Genomic DNA, 23,514 nt, shown 5'->3' with positions numbered 1-23,514 from the left:
GGCCCACAAGTCAGCCTCCCACTGTGGTGGGTCACAACTAGCAGGGGGAGTATTCATTTTTTTGTGCGTAATAAGGAGACACTTCCTCGCGTGCGAAGAGAGCTGTCAGCGGGGGAACGTTTTTTCACGAAATAAAGAGGCCCTTCCGGTGGGTCCCAGCTGTCAGGTAGAGGAATCATTATTTTGCGTGTAATAAGGAGGCATTTCCTTGCGTGTGGTTGTGGACCCAGCTGTCAACCTCTCCATGTACAGTCCACTTCCGATGAATGTCGTTCGTTGACCACGTTGACCATGCCGCATCGAGAGCACCAGGGCGGTGGACGACGGCGAGGCCTGAAAGGGGACGACGCGGAGCGGGGGAAGACGCGACACTGGATGCCCACGCGGAGAGGAGTATGAGGGTTGACTAGTTCGCCTGCCGTCGCCGGAGAATAACAGTAGGTGTGGGTGAGTAGAGGGATGGCTAGGCCAGCGGCGGGAGTAGGTGGGGGCGATGAGGCCTGCGCGGCAGCACAGCCGACCACGGGAGGAGAGAGCAGGCAGTCCCGCCGGCGCTTGTTTGAGCGACTGGAGCAGGAAGAGCAGAGATTGAAGAAGCACAACGGCCATTGGATGGACATCCAATAGTCACTGCTCTCGTTCGTTGACTAAGTTGACACGGCGTAGCGTGTGCGTCAACCTTTTTTTTAGGAAAGCGTATGCGTCAACCTATAGTAGGCGCACAAGTCAGCCTCAAATATGTGGAAAACAACATACAACCTATCTGCCATTATTTCTAATAAATTGCCCATTTGCTAATTCTTAAGGTTTTTTGGAGCCCATATTCTTTTTGTTAGCATTACAGCCCATATTGTGGCCACGGTTAAAAAATTATATGAAATTTTGCATATTTCGGTGCGGTCCGAACTGTTTTTAATCTCGAAATGTCGAGTCACATTCCAACTAATTTTAAAAATAAATTTATATCAATATAAAATCCAAATAATTGTCCACGCATAAAAATCAATGGAATTTAAAATCTTGAAATGAAAAAAAATAAATTTGAAACTAATTGCCTGTTTGATGTGTTTTAAAAATGTACAACCCATTTCTCATTACTAATAGCCCATTTTCTGAGCAAGCCGAATGAACCTCTCCTTGTCTTGAAAGATTTGCAGCCCAGCAGGGCTGACAAAGTAAGTAGGCCTCGGTTGGGTATTCTGCAAAAGAACAAAAAAACCGGGCTAGCCATTTTCAGAAAGAAAGAAAACCACTGGGTTGGTCTTGTGGTAAACATAAAAGAAAAGGCGAGTTGTTGGGTCCCTGGTGTCAGCCGCTCGTTGTGCAATTCTCTCGTTTATTGACTACGTTGACAATGTCATGAGACCCACATGCGAGAAATCCATTAGGAGGAACCATTTTTTGGCTTGAAATAAGGAGGCACTTGCTTGCGTACTGCCATGACCCTGGTGGGTCCCAGCTGTCATCATCTCCACGTACAATCATCTCCTGATTGTTTACGCGTCAACCTAGTAGGCCCACAAATCAGCCTCTAAACCCGTGGCGGACAAATACAACACATTTAGAAAAATAACAGCCCATTCATACGTTCAAACGGAAAGTTCAACATTGAGAGCAAAGTAACAGGTCTGATCCAGATATAGAGTACCGAACTTCCACGTTGACAACCATCATAGCCAAGTTAACTATCTACTCCCAGTAATACTCTAGTAGTGTACAAGTACTAACTTACTCTTAGCTAACTAGACGATGCCGACCGCCATTGATACGTCTCCAACGTATCTATAATTTTTGATTGTTCCATGCTATTATATTATCTGTTTTGGATGTTTAATGGGATTTAATATGCTCTTTTATATTATTTTTGGGACTAACCTATTAACCGAAGGCCCGGTGCCAGTTTCTGTTTTTTGCCTATTTTAGTGTTTTGCAGAAAAGGAATACCAAACGGAATCCAAACAGAATGAAACCTTCGCGATGATCTTTCTTGGAACAAACGCAATCCAGAAGACTTGGAGTTGAAGTCTGGAACTCCGCGGGGCGGCCACGAGGCAGGAGGGCACGCCTAGGGGGGTAGGCGCGCCCCCACCCTCGTGCGCCCCACCGAGCTCCACCGACGTACTTCTTTCGCCTATATATACTCTTATACCCTAAAAACATCAGGGGGAGCCACGAAACCACTTTTCCACTGCCTCAACCTTCTGTACTCGTGAGATCCCATCTTGGGGACATTTCCGGCGATCTACCGGAGGGGGAATAGATCACGGAGGGCTTCTACATCAACACCATAGCCTCTTCGATGAAGCGTGAGTAGTTTACCACAGACCTTCATGTCCATAGTTATTAGCTAGATGGCTTCTTCTCTCTCTTTGGTTCTCAATACAAAGTTCTCCTCGATACTCTTGGAGATCTATTCGATGTAATACTTTTTTGCATGTGTTTGCTGAGATCCGATGAATTGTGGATTTATGATCAAGATTATCTATGAATAATATTTGGTTCTTCTCTGAATTCTTATTTGCATGATTTGATATCTTTGCAAGTCTCTTTGAATTATTGGTTTAATTTGGCCTACTGGATTGATCTTTCTTGCAATGGGAGAAGTGCTTAGCTTTGGGTTCAATCTTGCGGTGTCCTTTCCCAGTGACAGTAGGGGCAGCAAGGCACATATTGTATTGTTGCCATTGAGGATAAAAAGATGGGGTTTATATCATATTGCTTGAGTTTATCCCTCTACATCATGTCATCTTGCTTAATGCATTACTCTGTTCTTATGAACTTAATACTCTAGATGCATGCTGGATAGCGGTCGATGTGTGGAGTAATAGTAGTAGATGCAGAATCGTTTCGGTCTACTTGACACGGACGTGATGCCTATATTCATGATCATTGCCTAGATATTCTCGTAACTATGCACTTTTCTATCAATTGCTCGGCAGTAATTTGTTCACCCACCGTAATATATGCTATCTTGAGAGAAGCCACTAGTGAAACCTATGGCCCCTGGGTATCTTTCTTATTATATTGCATCTATTTTAATTACATCACTTCTCGTTTTACTATTTTGCAATCTTTACTTTCCAATCTATACAACAAAAATACCAAAAATATTTATCTTATTATCTTTATTAGATCTCACTTTTGCGAGTGACCGTGAAGGGATTGACAACCCCTTTATCGCGTTGGTTGCAAGGTTCTTGATTGTTTGTGCAGGTACTAGGTGACTTGCATGTAATCTCCTACTGGATTGATACCTTGGTTCTCAAAGACTGAGGGAAATACGTACGCTACTTTGCTGCATCACCCTTTCCTCTTCAAGGGAAAACCAACGATGCTCAAGAGGTAGCAAGAAGGATTTCTGGCGCCGTTTCCGGGGAGATCTACGTCAAGTCAAGACATACCAAGTACCCATCATAAACTCTTCTCCCTCGCATTACATTATTTGCCATTCGCCTCTCGTTTTCCTCTCCCCCACTTCTAAAACGATCTTAAAAAACCTTTGTCTTTCTATCACCATGGCCGAACCAAAAGGGGCTAAGGGTTTTCTCCCGGGTTTTAATACTTTGGATAGTTCCTCTGTCCTTTCTAAGCCCATAAATAATGATGCTATGGAAAGACCTACCGGGGTTATCAATGAGAGTTTGAATAATTTTGATGAAGATGACCCTGGAATTTTCCGTTATTTGCTTGATGAAACTTTGAAAAATGCTTGGGATAGGCTATTAACACTACAAAAAAAAGACACATCCGTGACATTTTGGGCCGAACGAATTTTTTTCCTGTCATACTTATGACACTTCTATGACGATAATTGTGACAAAACCCGATATCATCATAGATGTGGTGGGCTCCTACTTCTATGACAAAAAATCATGACAGAAAATGGGCTTTTCGTCCTGGGCGGGCAAGAGACGCAGCTGCATGACATTCTTTGGGCCGTCCATGACGGAAAAAACCATGGTAGAAGCGAGGGCGAGGAATTTTTTGGGGATTTCCCGGTTACGGTGGGTGGTCGGGGGCCGAGCGATGCGCGTTTCTCTTGTACACGTACGCGCGTGTGTGCGAGGCGTTGGGCTCTAACTGAACCCGAGCGATTGCACTAGCTACGTTACTGAACCGGAGTGATTCCTTCGCTACTGCTGCTAACTGAAGACGATCGATGCTGCCTCTGGATGAACAGTGAGCGTTGCTCGGGGGGTTTGGATGAACAGTTCCCGGTGGGGGTGGATGAATAGGACGGGCCACGACATCTGAATCATCAAGGACGTCCACCGGCACCTGCACAACCCTAACATATTAGCAAGCACATTGCAAATAATCAAAAACCACAACTATGGTAATAAGCCATTATTTTTTACCTTGTGCAGCTCACTGGGGGATCTCATCCCTCCGGGGGCCATCTCCTCGTCCTCGATGGGGGCCATCACCTTGCCAGGGGAATACTGCTTCTCAACGGCGACTATCTCCTCAAACTCGGTCTTGAGCCTCACATAGGTGGCAATCAGAGTTCCTGGGGTAGGCACGGTGGGGCCCTTGCTATTCTTCCAACTTTCTTTGAGGAGTTCGTCCGCCAACGTCCTCAACTCTTTGGCCAGTGCTTGTTTCTTGGAGTTCTTCATCTCCATGGGTTGGCCCGCTAACATGGTCAACTCATTGGTCGGTGCTCACTTCCTGGAGATCGCTGTCTCCAGTGGGTTGTCCGCCGGCAACTCTTTGCCTCGTGCTCCAGGATCCATCAATGAACTGACAAACAAAAAGCAATCAAAAGGAAACCACAATCGCAATGAAAACGGGAAAAGAATAGGATGTGAGAATCGGTCGGTGCTTCGCAAAAAGAAGATTATTGGAATGAAAATATAGCAGCATAACTGATTCGCCCACCTTTCCTTCGTGGTACAGAAGAAAAATGGCAGAAGTGAGTAGCCTGGAGTGAGGTTTTCTTCAAGAAAGGGAAGAAAGGGCTTGAACAAGCGTTCCAGTGAAATGATGGTTGCTTCGTCCAGTCGAACTAGGAGGCCACCTTACCACTGCTGGTAAAGGTGTGGGTTTTGTGATATGACGGGTCATGACGGCCACACCGGGGTGACAGGTGAGTCTCGACTATAGCACCTCGCTGTGATTTGGTAGATGGCATGCGGGCCCGGATGCTTTGAAATGCCCCGCATGTAGATAGAGCGGCCAGTCATATAGGAGTGCTCAATATTGTGCACCGTGACCAAGGCGGAGAGGAAAACGAGAGAACTACATAATTAATGCATGAGTTTAATTAGGGTAGTTTTGTAAAGTACGAGATACATTCCTCCAATCGCAAAATGCCTTGGTTCATGAGATTTGAGATTTGAGCCCTATAAACGGGAAGGGAGGGAGTACTGCACACGGTGTAGTCCAGTCACTTGTTGAAATCTCTAGAAAGGCAAATACTCCTTTCCGGTTTACAGGGCTATACTACTCCCTCCGTCTAGGTGTGTAAGTCATCTTACGAAAACCAAATAGTCCCAAAACACTTAGGCGCGGTGCATTAACTTCTACCTTGTTTCTTGTTTCTTGACATATCAACCACTAAGAGATGAGAGGTGTGCATGGTTTTAACGACTTGCAATGGCTAGTTCATTGCATGCAATGCTATTAATTAGCAAATAAACATTGGTGACCCCAGGAGGAAACGGTGCTAAGCGTGTGGACCTATGCAGAATGAGTATCAACCAATGGATAATGGAGTTTAATTGTTAAACAATAGCAATTTTGTCTCATGCAAGAGCCTGGCTAGTACTCCAAGGAACCGCACCACGCGAGCGTTCGCAACTGCCACGTTCGGGTTGCGCTTGGCTCTTCGCCTCTTCGAGAAGACAAACAATGATGTTACTCCTACTTCTACAGTATTGAATCCACTGCTGCATGTCCGTCCACCTCGTGCGGGAGGGATAGCGTGTAGTGAAAGCTTCTACTTACTGCTCCTGCCTTTGCGTCTATGACAGGTGGGCCCAACAGGTGGTTGGCCCTCCTGTCATGCAGCCAAAGGCAGGTGCAGTTAAGGCACCGGAGCTCGGTCCGCGAGGGGGAGGGCGTTGTAGTAATCAAATTTCTCGGTCTTGTACGAGTTGACGCGACATATCAAAGCACTGCACTCGATATAAGTCTTTTTACACATTTCAAATGGGCTACTTCATATGTAGGAGTAGACATATTCTGCTTCGTATGTAGTCACTTGTTGCAATCTCTAAAAAGACTTATATTTGGAAACGGAGGGAGTACAACGCATGCATGCATGCCGTGACTTTCCTTTTGATACTTGCATGTGTTGATTTGATGCACGTTGCCAATTTTTGACTATAAATTTAACTAACCAAATTTTCATGCATGTCACAAAAAATTACGGGGCTGTTTGGATTGTGACTATGTTTGTCTTATGTTGCCACATTATTTTTCCCACACTTGCCTAACCTGAGTTGCTCAAATTGTTAGACACACTTTGGCTTGCCTAAGGGAATCTTGCCACAATTTTTGTGTCTATGACATGTGGGGTTTACTGCTAATAAAAAAATTCTTGTCTTAGGTGTGGCTTATAAAAAAGACTTATATTTAGGAACGGAGGGAGTAGAAAATATAAATAATAATGCATGTTGGGGCAACCCACGTTTCTGCTAATTTTAGTCGTGGGCTTATTCACAATTTTTACGAGGGGGTGGTTGTTCATTTAATGGAGGGACTTGTAGTACCAGACTTGAACGATACAAAGTGTGACCTGGCACACCGTAACACCACTTGGAACAAGCGGGTAGCTATCTCAAATAACAAACAACAACTAAAAAAACCGCGACCTGGCATGTAGTAGTACACAATTTTAAATGATTGTTTTGATGGAGTGAAAAAGGAAAACTACCCCACTACGTATATATAGGCCGGAGCCTCCGCGCTTGCTTGCTAGGGTTGCTCTATTCACACACTCTCATCCTCTCCAGATCTAAACAAGATAGGGGTAGTAACACTGTCTTTCTCCCTTCAAAAAACACTGGCTTTCTATCCTCAGCGCTGGTTACATATCCGGACGTATCCCCCTCCGCCGGCGAAGGGGAGGAGGGGCAGCGTTTAGGCCGTCGTACAGCGAGGGAGGAGACCCACTGTCGGCCGCACCGTTATCTCTGGCCGAGCACCGGCGCGGGAGGTCCTCCGATCCCTTCGTCGTTGCCTGTGGGCGGATCCGGCCTCCCGCCGCCCACCTATCCACATCCCGACGACCTTCAGGTATATCTTCGTTCGAAACCGCCTTAGCTCTACTTCCCCAGCTCGCTACGTCGCTGCATGTGCATCATTTTCTACCTCTCAGCCCCTCTCGATCGGATGGTCCAATGTCACATATTTTTCTTCTTCTATTTTTAGAGTTAAAGCTACTTCATGGAGTCGAATCTTGTACTCCCTCCGTCCGAAAATACTTGTCATTGAAATGGATGTATCTAGATGTATTTTAGTTCTAGACACATCCATTTTGATGACAAGTAATTCTGGACAGAGGGAGTACTTGGTTCAAACAAGAAATAAAGTGGGGGTGGGGGAATTTAGAATGTACATCGGACTTGGTACAAACAGGAAGGAAAGGGGGTGAAAGTAGTACAGACTGGTCATCCAACCGGTCTCTTGGTCGAAAAGGGAAATATAGGGGTAACGCTGTACACAGTGGTATGACCAGGACTAGATTTGCTATCCACACATAGGAGTAGGTGGCTAGAGTGAACAAAAATGAGACCAACCTAGATATGTTTCTTGGATGTTTGTTTCTCGGGGCAACAAACTATGAATCACCACTTTATGCCCCTGTTTACGTATATGGTGCTGGACTGCTGGTGCATCCACTGTCCCATGCCCTTATACCAAATATTTAGGCTCCATTCGGAATAAAGGGGCAGAAAACATAGGCCTTGATGAAAATAGAGAAATAGGAAAGGAATGTAGGTATAAAACTATGGAACAGCGAACCGGAGGAAACTCTCAAGAGAATGTGTTCAGATGGACTACGAAATGTACAGATTTGTTTTTTTAGAGTAGCATGCTTGGCAGTATGAGATGCTATTTGTTTATTCAGCTGCACAGTGACTACTCTTGTCCTGACCTCACGTACCACACATAGGTTGATTTTTTTATTCCGGAAACACAGCACAGCAACCTGTCTAACGCATGGCAGCGAGCACCTGCCTCGGGCTTCCGCCCAAAAAATGAGCAGTGTGTGGATGTTTCTAATCCATGGAATCAGTACTACCAGACCAGCTTTCATATGAAACACTATTCACCTTTCCCGTGTTCCGAACGGTTGGAAGGGAAAGAATACCGTAGGAATTGTGTTCCTACGAAAATCCTGCACCAAACCTGTGAACCGAACGTAGCCTTAGCTGTTCTTAATCTAATGTTCCTGGTAAAAATTAAGCCATGCCACTGTTATAAGCCATGACAAGTTTAGCCAAATGTTTTTGCCTGTAATTGTTTGAGACTCTGACTATTTCCTCTGTGCCTTTTTGTGCAAACAGGGATATCCAATTCACATGGTTGCTGTTGTGACCTTTTGGTGCACTGCACAAAACTCTTCTTAAAAGAAGTGACTTTTGTGATGTTTAACTGGAATGTTAGAATGGAACAATTGGTTCATTTTGGTGGAACTGCACAAAGGGAGATCTGTGTTCCAATCTTCATCATCCATATTGCCGCCATAACCTTCCTTTAGGTAAGAATGATATTTAATGCATGTGTTCATCTCTATTTTCCGACTGCCATGAGAAAATAATGCTGTTTTTTACTAGTACACTTGTACTCCCTCACTGACAAAACCAATTCTGAACTAGAAGGCCAATCATGTACTTGGTTTCACCAACTGGCGAGGAGAAAGAGAAACAGAGCATGAAGAGGAAGAAGAAGAATAAACAGTGCCAAGGCGATCTTGCTGAAGCCAGAGGCCTCAGTCGAGGCCATTCAAGGGCTCCGGCAACGACTACCTTACATGTGAGACGATCCTCCAGGGAGCCCTTCCACTTCTGCTGTCTCACTTAATTAATTAGGAGTACTTAAGTACCACTAATTTATTGCTGCCTAATTTTCCTGTTGGAGTTAAACAAATCTTTAGTAGGACCCTATGCTGAATCATGTACGTGTGTATGTTTGTCTATGGAGGTGAATCATGTGGTGGAGCAGGGAGGGAATATTATTAGTGTCATGACATAATAGTGCTATTGTTTTGCATGTCAATTTATTTCCATTGGTTCAATGAGGCAATGTTTTGCGTATTGTCCATCATGAATTTGATGCTACTGTTTGAGCAATATGCTAATGTCTTCCTATCCTTTCTCACTAAGCTAATGAAGGTTTCACCTTGTTCCTACTTGAGCAAACAGGGATCATGTTGTGCCAATCATACATTTTAGTGGAACTACACAAGACAATACAATGAACTGTATCCCAGCCAGTGCTTTTACTCTGCTGGAAGTTCTTGATAATCTTTCGATATAATCTCAGCACTGGTAAACAAGAGTGATTTCAACCATACATTTGAAGTGCACAAAAATATATACTATTGTGTGATTCCAGTGAGTGCTTTATCATCTCTTATGAGACTACATGAATAAGCTTTTTTTCTCAGGTTGGTACGGGCCTAAGGCCTTCATCCATATTAGTTTGCTGTCATCTCTATTTGTATCATGCTACTGTCATGAGAAACTCCTTTATCTTTGCACGTTAAAGTTTTGCAACCTATGATAAATGGCAATGCTTTGAGTGTTGAGTTGAGCTAATTGGCACTGATTAAATAAACTAATACCTCTCTTTAAGCAAGACTACTATGTTGCTAACTTTACCCATTAAGATAATGAGGGTGCTTCTATTTGTTAGTGTATGTTTCATCAACTAGTCCCACTATTACAGTAATCTCACTCTCTCAATATATGTGCCAATGGGGATGCTCAATTTTGGTGGAACTGCACAAAAACTTTGGGTGCTTCATTGCCTCGATAGCTTCCGTCCTTTCCTGTCAGTCGCTAATCTCCGCTTGCTTTCTTCCTTTGCTGTCAGTCGCTTGGCTTATCTCGGCTTCCAGTCAAAGGAAATAGTAATTGATATGCTACCTCACACAGGTTGGTACTGGTCTTTATCCTGATTATTGTGCCTGTCATATGTATTGGTAATTTGGTATTGTGCTACTGTTTGCCGATTTCATAAAGGAGTAATTTGGAGCCTGAACTCGCAGGCAAATCATTACATCGGGTGATTTCAGTAGAACTGCACAAAATGATCAGATGGACAGGTACTTATGCTGCTGCTATGTACTCCAAAGTTCACTCAGGCAAGCATCGATGTTGACAAGAAGTACCTATATTCATTCGAGTATCAACCGGCGTCAACCAATTGTCAAACTCCAAGTATTAGGAGAGTGAACGCCAAAAATATTGCTTGGTGCATAGCCCAGAAAAACGCAGTCCAGTCTTTGGTCCCAACTTGTGCCTGTTGGTTATCGGCACGTATGGTAGCGAACTATATGGCATGGAGTCTAAAGATTCCATACAAGTTGGTTGACGCGTATATTCATCTGGCACTTAATTAGTCTGCACACCAAGGATGCTCCATTTCAGTTGAACTGCACAAAAAAAGTGGGTGGTTCATTTTCTCAACCGCCTCGTTTCTCGTCTGCAATGTAGAATTTTGGCGAGATACAGGACCAAGATGAGCCAGTAAACTAGTTGGATGAAAGTAGTGGCCAAGTTGCTCAAACCTCCCTTGGCACGAGGCCACTATTTGAGGATAAACCTACAAGCAAAGTTCAGATTGTCTGTGCTGCCTCTTATGTACTCGAAAGTTTACTCGTACGAGAACTAATTTTAGCAAGAAGTACCTCCGATTGAACACCATTTACTAGTCTGTACCCTAGGTAATTAAAGTTCGTCCATGGATCATATTGGCTGTGATCTCAATCATTTGGATGCATAAACATACTGAACATGTGTATATCTGAATCTTTTTGTGAATTATGTATGAATATTGTCGTGTGATCTATCAATCATTTGGATGCATAGATATGCTGAGCTTGTGTATATATGAATCTTTTCAGTTGTTGATAGTGAATGTTGGCTATGAATATGAACGTGTCCTGTGAACCTGAGTTTGATATGAATGTTTACCTTTTCTGTTGTATTTGTGTGTGAACTTGTTAGTATGCCTACTGTGGGGTATAAAACGCAGGCCTCTTATAAAAGTAATGTTGTGTCCAATTTATGTTTTCCCTTCTAACCACATTACATATATTTATATTATTACTATTATCGTATATTTTATAGAGACATATATATATATATACATTATAAAAACATCCCACGTGTTATTAACTTATAAAAGTAAATGTTTAACGGAAGTTGGCAAGGAAAATCCTGGTTGTTTTTGACTCACAGGCAAGGAAAATCCTGGTGATTGCGTACAAAAGCTTGCGAAGATTTTAAGGACCAATTTAATAATAACGCACTCATTTTTATTTTGAGCAATAACTCGCTAATTTCTTAATTACATATATATAAAAAATGTGGCTCTCCAGTTTATTCTTTGATATTAATTGCTCCTTCTAACATAACATTATATATATAACGAGCCCACCTAATACGTGTATTTCAAGGAAGTGCAAATGGGTTGGGATTTCTTAGAAAATATAAATGGGCCTGATTGACGCGGAATTATTTGTTCACCTAGCCCAGCAAATGGACTGTATATTCTAGAAAACATGGGTTAAATATATGCCACATTTTTGCAGGCTGACATGTGGGCCAATAGGTCGAAGCCTACGCAGGGTGTTGTCAACTTGGTCAACAAATGATTGTGTCATCCACAGCCATTGGATTTATATCCAACGGCCGGCATGCACCTTCAATCTCTCGTCTTCTTCCTCCAGCGTCGCCGGGACCGCCTGGTCCGGCCTCCGGCGGCTAGCGGCTCTGCTTAGCATGCATCGCTGCGAAGCGCTACGCCACCGCCGGCCAGGCTATCCCTCCACCCCTCGACACCTCCTGTTATTCTCCACAGACTACAGCCCCACGCCGCAACAGAACCAGTTATAACCCTTCTCCTCCTCTCAATCTGCGACTCCACTGCCGCGTTTTCCCATCTCCGAGTCGTTCCCGTCCGGGGCCTCGCCGTCGTCCACCGCCTCGCTGCGTTCAGTGCGGCGTGGTCAACAAACGAGAGTCATCGAAAGAGGACTGTATGTGGAGAGCCTGATGGCTGGGACCCACGAGGTCCATGGTCGCATGCAAGGAAAGTTCCTCCTTATTAAGCTGAAAAAATGTTTCCTCCACCTGACAGCTGGGACCCACCGGCTGTATCTTCGCATGGAAGGAAGGCCTCCTTGTTTTGCGAAAAGAATTATTCATCCCGTTGACAGCTGGGACCCGTCAGATTTGGTGACTGACTTGTGGGCCTACTAAGCAGACGTGTACGCACGGCTTTGTCAACTTAATCAACAAATGGCTCTAGCAGCTGGACCGTTGGATGTTAATCCAACAGCCGTGCTCCTTCTTCAACCTCTCTTCTTGCTCCTGTCTCCCGTGGGCGGCACCGCCGCTGTGCTGCCGTGCACCCGAACCAGTGAAGTTTCCCACTCCTCTCCATATGCGACTCCACTGCCCCGTCTTCCCCGTCTCCGGGTCGTTCCAGTCTGGGTGCGCTCGGCACGGTGTGGTCAACGTGGTCAACAACCGAGAGTCATCGGAAGATGACTGTACGTGAGAGGCTGACAGTGGGGACGCACCACGCCCATGGACGCATGCATGCAACGGAATGCGGCAAGGTCAACGTGGTCAAGGAACGACTTCCATCGGAAGTATACTGTACGTGGAGAGTCTCAGCTAGGTCCACGGCCGCAGCAAGTAAGTGCCTCCTTATTACGCGGAAAATAATGATTCCTCCAACTGACAGCAGGGACCCACTGGACGGGCCACCGTATTTTGCGAAAAAAACATTTGCCCCCTGACTGCTGGGACCCACCTGACGGGCCACCGTATTTCGCGAAAAAACGTTCCCCCCGCTGTCAGCTCGGACCCATCGAAAGTGCCTCCTTATTACGCACAAAAAAATGAATACTCCCCCGGCTAGCTGGGACCCACCTTGGTGGTAGGCTGACTTGTGGGCCTACTAAGTTGACGGGGACGAAAGGCTTTGTCAACTTAGTCAATATGAACGATTCTAGCTCCAGTGACCGTACGATGTCCATCCAACGGCTGTAGTGCTTCTTCAACCTCTGGTCTTCTTGCTCCAGCCGCCCAAAGCAGCGCTGGTCGTGCCGCGTGCTCCTGCCTCCCGTGGCCGGCTGTGCTGCCGCGGAGGCCTCACCGCCACCTACTATTCCCACCGCTGGCCAGGCCCTGCGGCGACGGCAGCCTCACACCACAGCCGAACCAGTGAACCCTCGTACTCCTCTCCGCGCGGGCTTCCACTGCCGCGTCTTCCCCGGCTCCGCGTCGTCCCCTTCCTAGGCCTCGCTGTCGTCCACCGCCGTGGTGCTCTCCGCGCGGCGTGGTCAACGTGGTCAAGGAACGACTTCCATCGGAAGAGTACTGTACGTGGAGAGGCTGACAGCTGGGTCCATGGCCACAACCCAGTTTTTTTGTGATTTGCCAAGTAAGTCGCTTTGTCAGGCCTGTTGGGCAGCAAATCTTCAAGACGAGGAGAGCTTTCATTTGGCTGGCCGAGAAAATGGCCCATCAGTAATGAGAAATGGGCTGTACATTTTTAAAACACATCAAACCGGCAATTAGTTTCAAATATCTTTTTTGTTCATTTTGAGATTTTAAATTACATTAATTTTTATGCGTGGAGAATTTGTTGGATTTTATATCGATATACATTTATTTTTAAAATCAGTTTGAATGTGAGTCGAAATTTCGGGATTAAAAACAGTTCGGATCGCACCGAAATATGCAAAATTTCGTATAATTTTTTAACCGTGGCCACAATATGGGCTGTAATGCTAACAAAAAGAATATGGGCTCCAAAAAAACCTTAATAATTAGCAAATGGGCTATAAATTATTAGAAATAATGGCAGATGGGCTGTATGCTCTTTTTCATAGATTTGAGGCTTTCCTAAAAAAAGGTTGATGCACAAGCAGTGCCTGTTGGATGGCCATCCAACGGCCGCCGTGCTTCTTCAATCTCTGCTCTTCCTGCTCCAGCCGCTCAAACAAGCGCCGGCGGGACTGCCTGCTCCCTCCTCCCCGCGGCCGGCTCTGCTGCCGCGTAGGCCTCACCGCCCCACCGTACTCCCATCGCTGGCCTAGCCATCCCTCTACTCACCCACACCTGCTGTTATTCTCCGGCGACGGCAGACGAACCAGTAAACCCTCGTACAGTCGTACTCCCCTCCGCGTGGGAAACAACTCCCGAGTCTTCCCTGCCTCCGTGTCGTTCCCTTCGTAGGCCTCGCCGTCGTCCACCGCCCTGGTGCTCTCGGCGCGGCCTGGTCAACATGGTCAACGACCGACATGCATCTGAAGTGGACTGTACGTGGAGAGACCGAGAGCTGGGTCCACGGCCGCACGCAAGGAAATGCCTCCTTATTACGCGCAAAATAATGATTCCTCCACCTGACATCAGGGACCCACCGAAAGGGCCTCTGTATTTCGCGAAAAAAACGTTACCGCCGCTGACAGCTTGGACCCACCAGCTATATCTTCGCACGCAAGGAAGTGCCTCCTTATTACGCATAAAAAATGAATACTCCCACTGTTAGCTGGGACCCAGTATAGTGGCAGGCTGACTTGTGGGCCTACTAAGTTGACGGAGACGGAGGGCTTTGTCAACTTAGTCAATATGCACGATTCTAGCTCCGGTGACCGTACAATGTCCATCCAACGGCCGTAGTGCTTCTTCAACCTCTGGTCTTCTTGCTCCAGCCGCCCAAACCAGCGCCGGTCGTGCCTCGTTCTCCTGCCTCCCGTGGCCGGCTGCGATGCGGCGGAGGCCTCACCGCCCCCTACTACTCCCACCGCTGGCCAGGCCATCCCTCTACTCACCCACACCCCCTGTTATTCTACGGCGACGGCAGCCTCACACCGTAGCGAACCAGTGAACCCTCGTACTGCTCTACGTGTGGGGATCCACTGCCGCATCTTCCCCGGCTCCGCGTCGTCCCCTTGCTAGGCCTCGCCGTCGTCCACCGCCCTGGTGCTCTCGGCGCAGCATGGTCAACGTGGTCAAGGAACGGCTTCCATTGGACGTGGACTGTACGTGGAGAGGCTGATAGCTGGGTCCACTGCCGTAGCAAGGAAGTGCCTCCTTATTACGTGCAAAATAATTATTCCTCCATCTACAAGCAGGGACCCACCGGACGGGCCACCGTATTTCGCGAAAAAAACGTTTGCCCCTGACTGCTGGGACCCACCAGCTACATCTTCGCACGCAAGGAAGTGCGTCCGGGCAAAAAAATGATTCGCCCCCCTGACTGCTGGGACCCACCAGCTACATCTTCGCAGGCTAGGAAGTGCCTGACGGTCGGGACCCACCTGGTCGAAGCATACGTAGCGTTGTCATTCTGGTCGCAAACATGTACGTACATATATACTGGTGGATGTAGAGGCGCGCACGTGTCGTAGTAGAGGCGCGTACGTGTCGTAGTAGAGGCGCGACGTAGCATGTACACGTACGTACAGCGGCCAGGGTGCAAGAAAGAAAATACGGCCACGTATGTGTAAATACGGGCGGGGTCTCGAACGCCTACTCGCGCATACGTACGGCCAGGGCTCGTGTACATGGCTGGGTCGGAACGAAGAAACAGCGTCGTCGTCGTGTTCATGGGGAGGCAACAGAATGTGTCGTATTCATGGGGAGGCAACGGAATGCGTCGTGTTCATCGGGAGGCAACGGAACGCGTGGGAGCCAACCGGCTGGGTCGGAACAGAATGCGTGGTCGTGTTCATCGGGAGGGCTTGGACGGAACAGGTGATGGAAACGAGGCCTGGCGTACCGCACAACGGAGGAATCGGACCTCCTACGTTCGGAACAGGGTCCTGTTGATCGGGAGGGGTCTGGCGTACTGCAAAACGGAGGAAACGGACCTCCTACGGTCGAAACGGGGGTCCTGTTGATCGGGAGGGGTGTGGCGTACCGCAAAACGGACGAAACAGACCTCCTACGGTCGAAACGGGGGTCCTCTTGATCGGGAGGGGTGTGGCGTACCGCAAAACGGATGAAACGGACCTCCTACGGTCGAAACGGGGGTCCTGTTCATCGGGAGGGGTGTGGCGTACCGCAAAACGGGACTCCACGGGATACTGTTCATCTCCACCGTCGACCTCCTCCAGCCTCCACGGGCTACCGTCAACCTCCTCCAGCCTCCACGGGCTCCTGTTCATCCAGCCTCCACCGCGCGCTACTCCACCGGCTACTGTTCAACCACCCCTCCACGGGAACCCCTCCATCGTCTACTGTTCATCCAGCCCTCCACACCACGGGGTCCTGTTCAACCACCCCTCCACGGGCACCCCTCCATCGTCTACTGTTCATCCAGCCCTCCACCACAGCACGGGGTCATGTTCATCCAGAGGCAACGCCACCGCTCAATGTTCATCCAAACCCCCCCGCAACGCTCACTGTTCATCCCAGAGGCAGCATCGATCGGCTTCAGTTAGCAGCAGTAGCGAAGGAATCGCTCGATCAGGTTCAGTTAACAGCCATCGATCGATCGCTCGGGTTCAGTAACGCGTAGCCTGCAGTGCAATCGCTCGGGTTCAGTTAGAGCCCAACGCCTCGCTCGGGTTCAGTTAGAGCCAACGCCTCGCTCGGGTTTAGTTAGAGCCAACGCCTCGCACACACGCGCGTACGTGTATGAGAGAAACGCGCATCGCTCGGCCCCCGACCTCCCACCGTAACCGGGAACTCCCCGAAATTTTCCTCGCCCTCGCTTCTACCACAGTTTTTTCCGTCATGGACGACCCAAAGAATGTCATGCAGCTGCGTCTCCGACCTGCCCAGGACGAAAAGCCCATTTTCTGTCATGATTTTTTGTCATCTCTACTCCTAATGTCTTAGTTGGTAGTCTCCGTTCCGGGTTTATTTTCGTCCCACCATTTTCGTCCGGGTTTTTTCGTCCTCACTCCCACCTCCCACCTCAACAAAAAATCTCAACCAAAACCGGAGAACCAAAACCCACCTTAGAAGGAGCGATGCCCCTCGCACGCCAGAGAATTGAACGACAAAAAACCTACGAAGAAAAACCAACGAAAAAAACCCTCGAGCTCCGACGGGAACGAGGCTCCCCTCGATCTCAAACAACGCTAGGGTTTGCCCAGCCGCCACACTCCGCGCTGCCGCCCAAGGCCCGCTCCGCCCCCACCGCTCCCCGCAACGCCACTGCCGGAGGGCCGGCCGGCGAAGCCGCGCCGCGCCCAGGGACAGAAGCGGCGGGGCGGTTCCGTCTCCCTACCTCCTGCCAGAGCCCCCACCCCACCATACGTAGATCTGGCCGGGAGCCCCGCCGCCGATGAGGGCCACACCGGAGATCTCGCGCAACCTACCTGCCTCCTGTTTCCTCTCCGTTCTCCTCCTTCTCTCTCCAACCCTTGTTCATCCGCGGCCGTAGCTCGCCCTGATTCATGGCCCTCTCCTTCCGCCAACTCTGGTCCGTCACCAGTCGTCTGTGGCGCGAGCGTCGCGCCTCCTCCTCAACCTCCTCGATCCGGGATGCCCTAACTGCACTGCGCACTTGCGCCTCGCGAGCCATGGCCACCTTTTGCCGAGCTGCGGGATCGACGTCTGACCGCCACCACGACCGGCCTCTTGCGAAGGTCCCGGTCGCCGTCTCCTGTGCCTTTGGACCTTGGGAGCGACTGGGTGATTATATGCCAGGTAATCTATTTTGCTGAATTTGTTCAGAAGGAAAATCCTTGAGGTACAACACTGACCCGCTTCCTTGCCGTCTCATCTCGGCTGTTTTGGTTGAACTAGCATATGATTCTGCCAGTATTTAAGCATTATACTTGCTAACACTGAGAGCTTAATTATCTTTGATGCAACCAGTCCGTCCAAGCATGCAAATGTACGATTCATGTGCCTAGAATCAGTACTTTTGCATGTCTGATGCATATAGAAATATCCAAATTCGGCCATTAATTTCCCTTTTAGTATTTACTAATATTTTTTTATTGTTTTGGTTGATCCAGAGTTGATTTGGGATGTAGAGATTAAAGAACAGCAAAATCATAAGCCATCGGGTCAGGACGTCAGGTTCAGAATTGTCTTGGCATCTTCCAGTGTGGCGACAATGTTGATTGTCGGGATTTGAAGATAAGTGTGCTCCATACCGTGGCTGAGCCTGTCGGTTTCGCACAGTGGCTGCACGACACCTCATGGATCAGAATTGTTGGTTGTACAGTTAGTATGCACGCATGCGTCCCTGATTTGGAGCATGCCTCTGGCCTGGTAGGATTCTCGCTCTGCCCCGACCTCAAGGGCGTTCCTCTATCTGTGTCGTGCTCGGGACCATGCACTAATGCAGGTGCGGTTCTTCAGCTTTTCTTTGTCTTTTTCTTGGTATGTATATCTCTCAATCTTGTGAGCCGTGATTTTCATGCTGCCATGTATGCCATTGTGTCCTGTATAATGATTCTTCTTATTATTTTTGAATGGCATAATTATTCTTATTGAGGCACTGCCGCTGCCTAATTTGCTTATAGAAATAACATACTAATTAATACAGGGAGAGAGTACGATTTTTTGACACAATCTGCAGTACCCGTGAGCCTGCCCATAGGTAGATATGGATACATTTTGTAGCTTCCATTCTTGTTTTCTCTCATTAAAATTATGGATTTGGAAACTAATCATGGAGTGTCTAGATTGCCTGCTATATTACCAAGTGCGTTGAAGGAAAAGCTGCTGCCACTGTTGATGACCACTCTAGGTGATATAATTCATGTTTGCTTTGTTGTTTCAGTAACTTCCTGTAGCATATTGGTTCCATCTTTTTTTTTGCATCATGGTACATTATTCTTATCTTGATATATATCATTTGGTCAACTGAAGATTTGAGTGCAGAGTAGAATTCTTGGTTGATTTTAGAATTTCGTTGTTGATTAGTTGGCCAACAGACTTTTATGAAATTCAAGGCATCATTTAGTGTACTATATGTCATATTTGTCTTATTTCTATACTCACAATATTTCCGCATCATCTGAACAAATGATGCTAAATTGATATAATCATTTTGGATCAGTGTCATCTTCTCAATGCTGAACAGCCAAAATATATACATAGTGAGCATTCCGCCGCACATGCTCATACGTCATATTTATGTACTGTTTAACAGGGCAAAAATTGGTCAAATGTTTAAACATTTCTACTGTTTAACACAACCAAAGTATATACATAATGATCAGTCCTCCGCTGCATGTTAGATCCAGCCTCCCTCCCTTGACACCATTCTTCTTACTGATTATTATTTATTTTAAAAATATCTTTAGTTTTATTTTCTAGCTATTTCAATTCATTTGTATATGGTTAGTTCCATCGCACTACGAGGATGATCCATGGCTGGTCGCGGATGATCACCTGCGAGGACGATTCATGGCCGGTTGGGGATGGTCAGTTCCATCACACTGCGAGGAGATGATTCATGGCCAGTCGGGGATGGTCACCTGCGGTGAGCACGAGTACCTCCTCCATATCCTCCCTATACTAGCACCCTTGGCGATGAAAATGACAGCCAGGAGAATCCCTCCTTCACACCTCTTTTCCATCTCTGTCAGATTGTCCTCTCCAGCAAGGTGTCTATGCATGAATCATATTTATGATTTCTTTGCATTTTTAACAATTCATATAGATTTTTGTACCCACAGCCCGAAGGCCAACCTTAATACTGGACCTCGAAAGGGGCATGTGGCCAACCATGCCGGAGGACGCAGAGTTGTTGTTTGGGAATGTTATCATCAGAGGACCCAAGAAGCAACCCACCACGGATGCATGGACCAACCACGCAAGTCCATTGTGAGTTTGATGCTTCTCATGTGTTCACTGTGGTGCAATGAAGATCTGATGGGCAATGGTCTCATGACATTTCCTTTTCTGAAAACTTAAATTTATAGCTTGCAATCCATCTGTGGCGAGGGTTCATGACAGACAAGCCAATAGATTTGGGGGTCCACTTCCCGGTGAAACAAATGTTCATTGCGGACAATACGAAGACGATGATTGGTACAATGAGGTGAATATATTAGAATTTTTATTCTTCTCTCTCCATGTCTATGTTTGTGCTTGATCAACTGTCCACTTAATGATTTTAGTTGTACAAAGTCCTAAGCTGGTCTCACTAGGTCGTACCCAGTGGCGGAGACAGGGGGGACCAGCAGGGGCCCTGGCCCCCCTAACACCATGATTTTGCATGTAATTTGCTATGAACAGTGGCAAAATTAGTACTAATTTGCTGCTAAAAATCTATTTTCAACACTTTGGTCCTCCCCAACCAGTTTTAGTAGCACTTGGCCTCCCTTATAGATATTTTCTGGCTCCGCCACTGGTTCATACTCGTACCACACCGTGGGAAGGTTATGGCCAAGAATGAGCTGGAGGTTATTGCTTTGGCGACGCTGGAGGCCGTTCACGCGAAGAGGAGATGTGCCTGGTGATGAGAAGTCTTAGACCACCGGTGAGTTTTGCTTCCTATCAATTCAGCAGTGTGTGTACATGTTTAGAATTGTTGGCTACAAACACTTGAATTATCTCCAATCATGTACTTCAGGTTCTACCATCTTCCATATTTACCATGTTTTGTCACTTAACAAAATTTACATAACTATTTTGTGTATGTATGCAAAATTCTGGTTTAGAAACTTAATGCAGAATTATGAACAAAATTATCATTTAGTACTAAGAATTTACATTTATCATAAGAAATGGCAAACTCATAGGTATTTCAATCTAGAAATTACAATGCAATGTTCAGGGAAGATGGTGAGCTTCTAATTAGCGGTCACTTTATTCTGTTGAAACCGAAAGATATGGATGAGCCATGATAATGAGTGTTAGGGGATTGGATGGCACAGCGTAAAAAGATATCATTTTTACTAAATAACTTCATTTTCCGCAGAAACTTCCTTGCACTAAACTTACAATATTGGCTTCTCCAGATGTACATAAGCTATTAGCTCTTAGCTCTATTTAATTCCACTCATATTTACGAAAGTGCTCTTTTGATCCCGAGTTCACAATCTCCTTGATGAACAGTAAAATCCAAAAAATTAGTTAAAGAATTCAAAAAAATTCTGGATTTAAACATCAATGAAAGTTTGAACTTCCTGCAAATTTTGGTGATGAAATAACATTGGTGGATGTCTTGACAAAAAGAAAAAAAATCGATGCTCCAAAATGCTTCCGAGAGCAAATCTTTTGGATCGTCGATTTTTTTTGCCCAAACCTACACGAATGTCATTTCATCAAAAGCATTTGCAAGAAGTTAAAACTTTCATAATTTTTTATTAAAAAATCAGATTTTTTAATATATTTTTACTGTGTTTTCGGATTTTATAGTTCATCAAGGAGCATGTGAGCTCCTGTTCAAATACTACACGTCTTCATATTTATTCCTATTCTCCTTTTGTCATTTTTTACATCTAGGCATATAGTGTTTTGCTGTGTCTCAAAGTTTTACCTTTTTAAAAGTGATATGTGTTTATATTTTGTGGATGTTTTTGTTGCTGGTATATATTCTCAAGTGATAATCATCATATCTTGTCAATCTCTATGTTATGAGAGGTATAAAAATATAATCGGATCTAAATTTGATAGTATGCTACCTTGGCCAATATACTGCATCATGTGAAGGCTGCAAGGTTGCACCTTGGAGTTCAAAATTTGGTGTCTTCGCATTGAAGGATCCAATCCATCGACTTTGCAGTTTGAACATGTCACTTGTGATGGGGAGAGGAAGAGATGACTTGCATACACTGGACAATGAGTGTGTTAGTAGCGTGGTGGCTCAGGACTGTACAAGTTGTAGTAGCCCCTTCCCTTATAAATGGTTTCTTTTGATTGGAAGCACCTTATAATTAGCTAATATATGGATTTCATTTACATCGTCTGTCCAAGTATGCGAGGCCCATGAGACGGGCATTAATCACTTCTCTTTTTTGTCAGTATTTTGATAGGGGACCTATGTATATGGGAAGGAGCACCAATTTAAGGATCCTCATGTTTTCTTACTTTTCAACACTTATTTGTGATTTTGTTCACAAGTTTTCAATTTCATTCTGTAGAATGAAGATAATATTTTTTTTGTATTTTTTGTCCATGTAGAGGATACAAGACATCATATTAAGTAATCAATTAATGAAATAATGAATTAATTTATGTATGTGTATGTTTATGCCTCGCTCTTTGTCCGTCCTAGCGAGAGGGCGACGATAAGGACGGTTGTCTTCTGGTGTCCCCCAACGTGGTTCACGGGTTGGCGGTGTGAGGAAATGTGTGACTATGGAGGGAGCTCAACAATTGGGCTACAATGATAGGAAGAAAGGATGTGATGGGAAGAGAGTGGTTGATTGCAAATAAAGTGTTAGCTATGTTGCAGCGATTGTCCACACAGCTGAATTTGGAGAGTCTACCGGCTGTCCGTTTGATGTCCAAACATGCCCAAATATACAAGGAAGAAATGAGCTTCGACCTTGAAGACAACTTTAGTCATTTGTTTAATTCATTTATATGCATTGTATTGTAGCCCGTAGCAACACACGGGCGGTCTACTAGTAGAAGTAGGAGCCCACCACATCTATGATGATACCGGGTTTTGTCACAATTATCGTCATAGAAGTGTCATATGTATGACAGAAAAAAATTTCGTTCGGCCCAAAATGTCACGGATGTGTCATTTTTTTGTAGTGAAGGGGTTGGACTGGGGACCAGTTGACGAAGTGCGTATTCTGCAGAGCCGCATCCGAAGCCTCATTGAGAAGGATATCGATCTTGGCCATGTTATTCAGGTAATGCTAGTCCGTCGGACCATGCCGTGTCAGCGACGGCCCCTCCGCATGTGGGAGTTCAACCCAGAAGGGCCACGGGTACGCACGAAGGAATGTGGAAATTATTCTTCGGGAAACGAAAACAGTGGTTGGATGCTACCGAAGACATCGGCCTTGACTGTAACCATCCGAACACCACGGTAAGTATCCGTCCGCTGAACACCTCCTAATCAGGTATCCTGTGGTAAGACAATAAGCAAACCATCTTTTTCCAGGGCTGGATAAAGAAAGTGGAACGGATTAGGTGTCTGGCCCCTCTTCCCGAAGACTCAGCGGACCCTGTGTTAACAAGGATGCTGGTACCGGCACCGTACCAGGCGCCGGTAGAGGAGGGTAAGGTGGAAAGTGGGAAGACCCAAGATGACCTTCATTCCGAAGGTAAATTAGATACCGCGTCCGGAGAAATCGACATTTCTTCGCCCGAAGACAAAGGCGAAGGGGAAGCAAGTACCCCTTCCCCATTCAGGAAGAAAAGGGCCACCTCCGAAGGTTGGGAG

The 23,514-nt window shown here is 46.3% G+C and overlaps 1 protein-coding gene across 27 annotated transcripts; it reads left to right on the top strand.

The window, feature by feature from the left end:
- The first annotated feature begins 17,187 nt into the window (after positions 1-17,187).
- LOC109786679 (uncharacterized) lies at positions 17,188-22,353 on the top strand. 27 transcript variants are annotated; one of them, XR_012189626.1, is made up of 8 exons: positions 17,188-17,855; positions 18,170-18,504; positions 18,706-18,759; positions 18,845-18,909; positions 19,510-19,647; positions 19,844-19,991; positions 20,090-20,208; positions 20,499-22,353. XR_012189626.1 is itself a non-coding variant. In XM_073505111.1 (8 exons), the coding sequence occupies exons 4-8, from the start codon at positions 18,897-18,899 to the stop codon at positions 20,640-20,642; spliced, it is 528 nt and encodes a 175-aa protein (XP_073361212.1). In that variant the 5' UTR covers positions 17,188-17,855; positions 18,170-18,504; positions 18,706-18,759; positions 18,845-18,896; the 3' UTR covers positions 20,643-22,353. The 27 variants fall into 27 exon arrangements, 12 of the variants coding, with proteins under 12 accessions (XP_073361212.1, XP_073361207.1, XP_073361206.1 ...); XM_073505111.1 differs by having other exon boundaries at positions 19,828-19,991; positions 20,549-22,353; XR_012189620.1 differs by lacking the exons at positions 18,706-18,759; positions 18,845-18,909 and having other exon boundaries at positions 20,499-20,649; positions 21,825-22,353.
- Positions 22,354-23,514: the final 1,161 nt, after the last annotated feature.

The sequence above is a fragment of the Aegilops tauschii genome, chromosome 7, assembly GCF_002575655.3.
Source record: "Aegilops tauschii subsp. strangulata cultivar AL8/78 chromosome 7, Aet v6.0, whole genome shotgun sequence".
Lineage (NCBI taxonomy): Eukaryota > Viridiplantae > Streptophyta > Magnoliopsida > Poales > Poaceae > Aegilops > Aegilops tauschii.
This window is presented reverse-complemented; position numbering and strand designations above follow the sequence as displayed.

What these genes read in the sequence shown, in the direction of transcription:
- LOC109786679 (XM_073505106.1), top strand. Translation starts at nt 18,387, where the DNA reads ATGCACGCATGCGTCCCTGATTTGGAGCATGCCTCTGGCCTGGTAGGA. An exon ending in GGGACCATGCACTAATGCAG is followed by an intron (nt 18,505 to 19,509) that starts GTGCGGTTCTTC and finishes GTATATGGTTAG; the next exon opens with TTCCATCGCACTACGAGGAT. An exon ending in ACGATGATTGGTACAATGAG is followed by an intron (nt 20,209 to 20,548) that starts GTGAATATATTA and finishes CACCGTGGGAAG; the next exon opens with GTTATGGCCAAGAATGAGCT.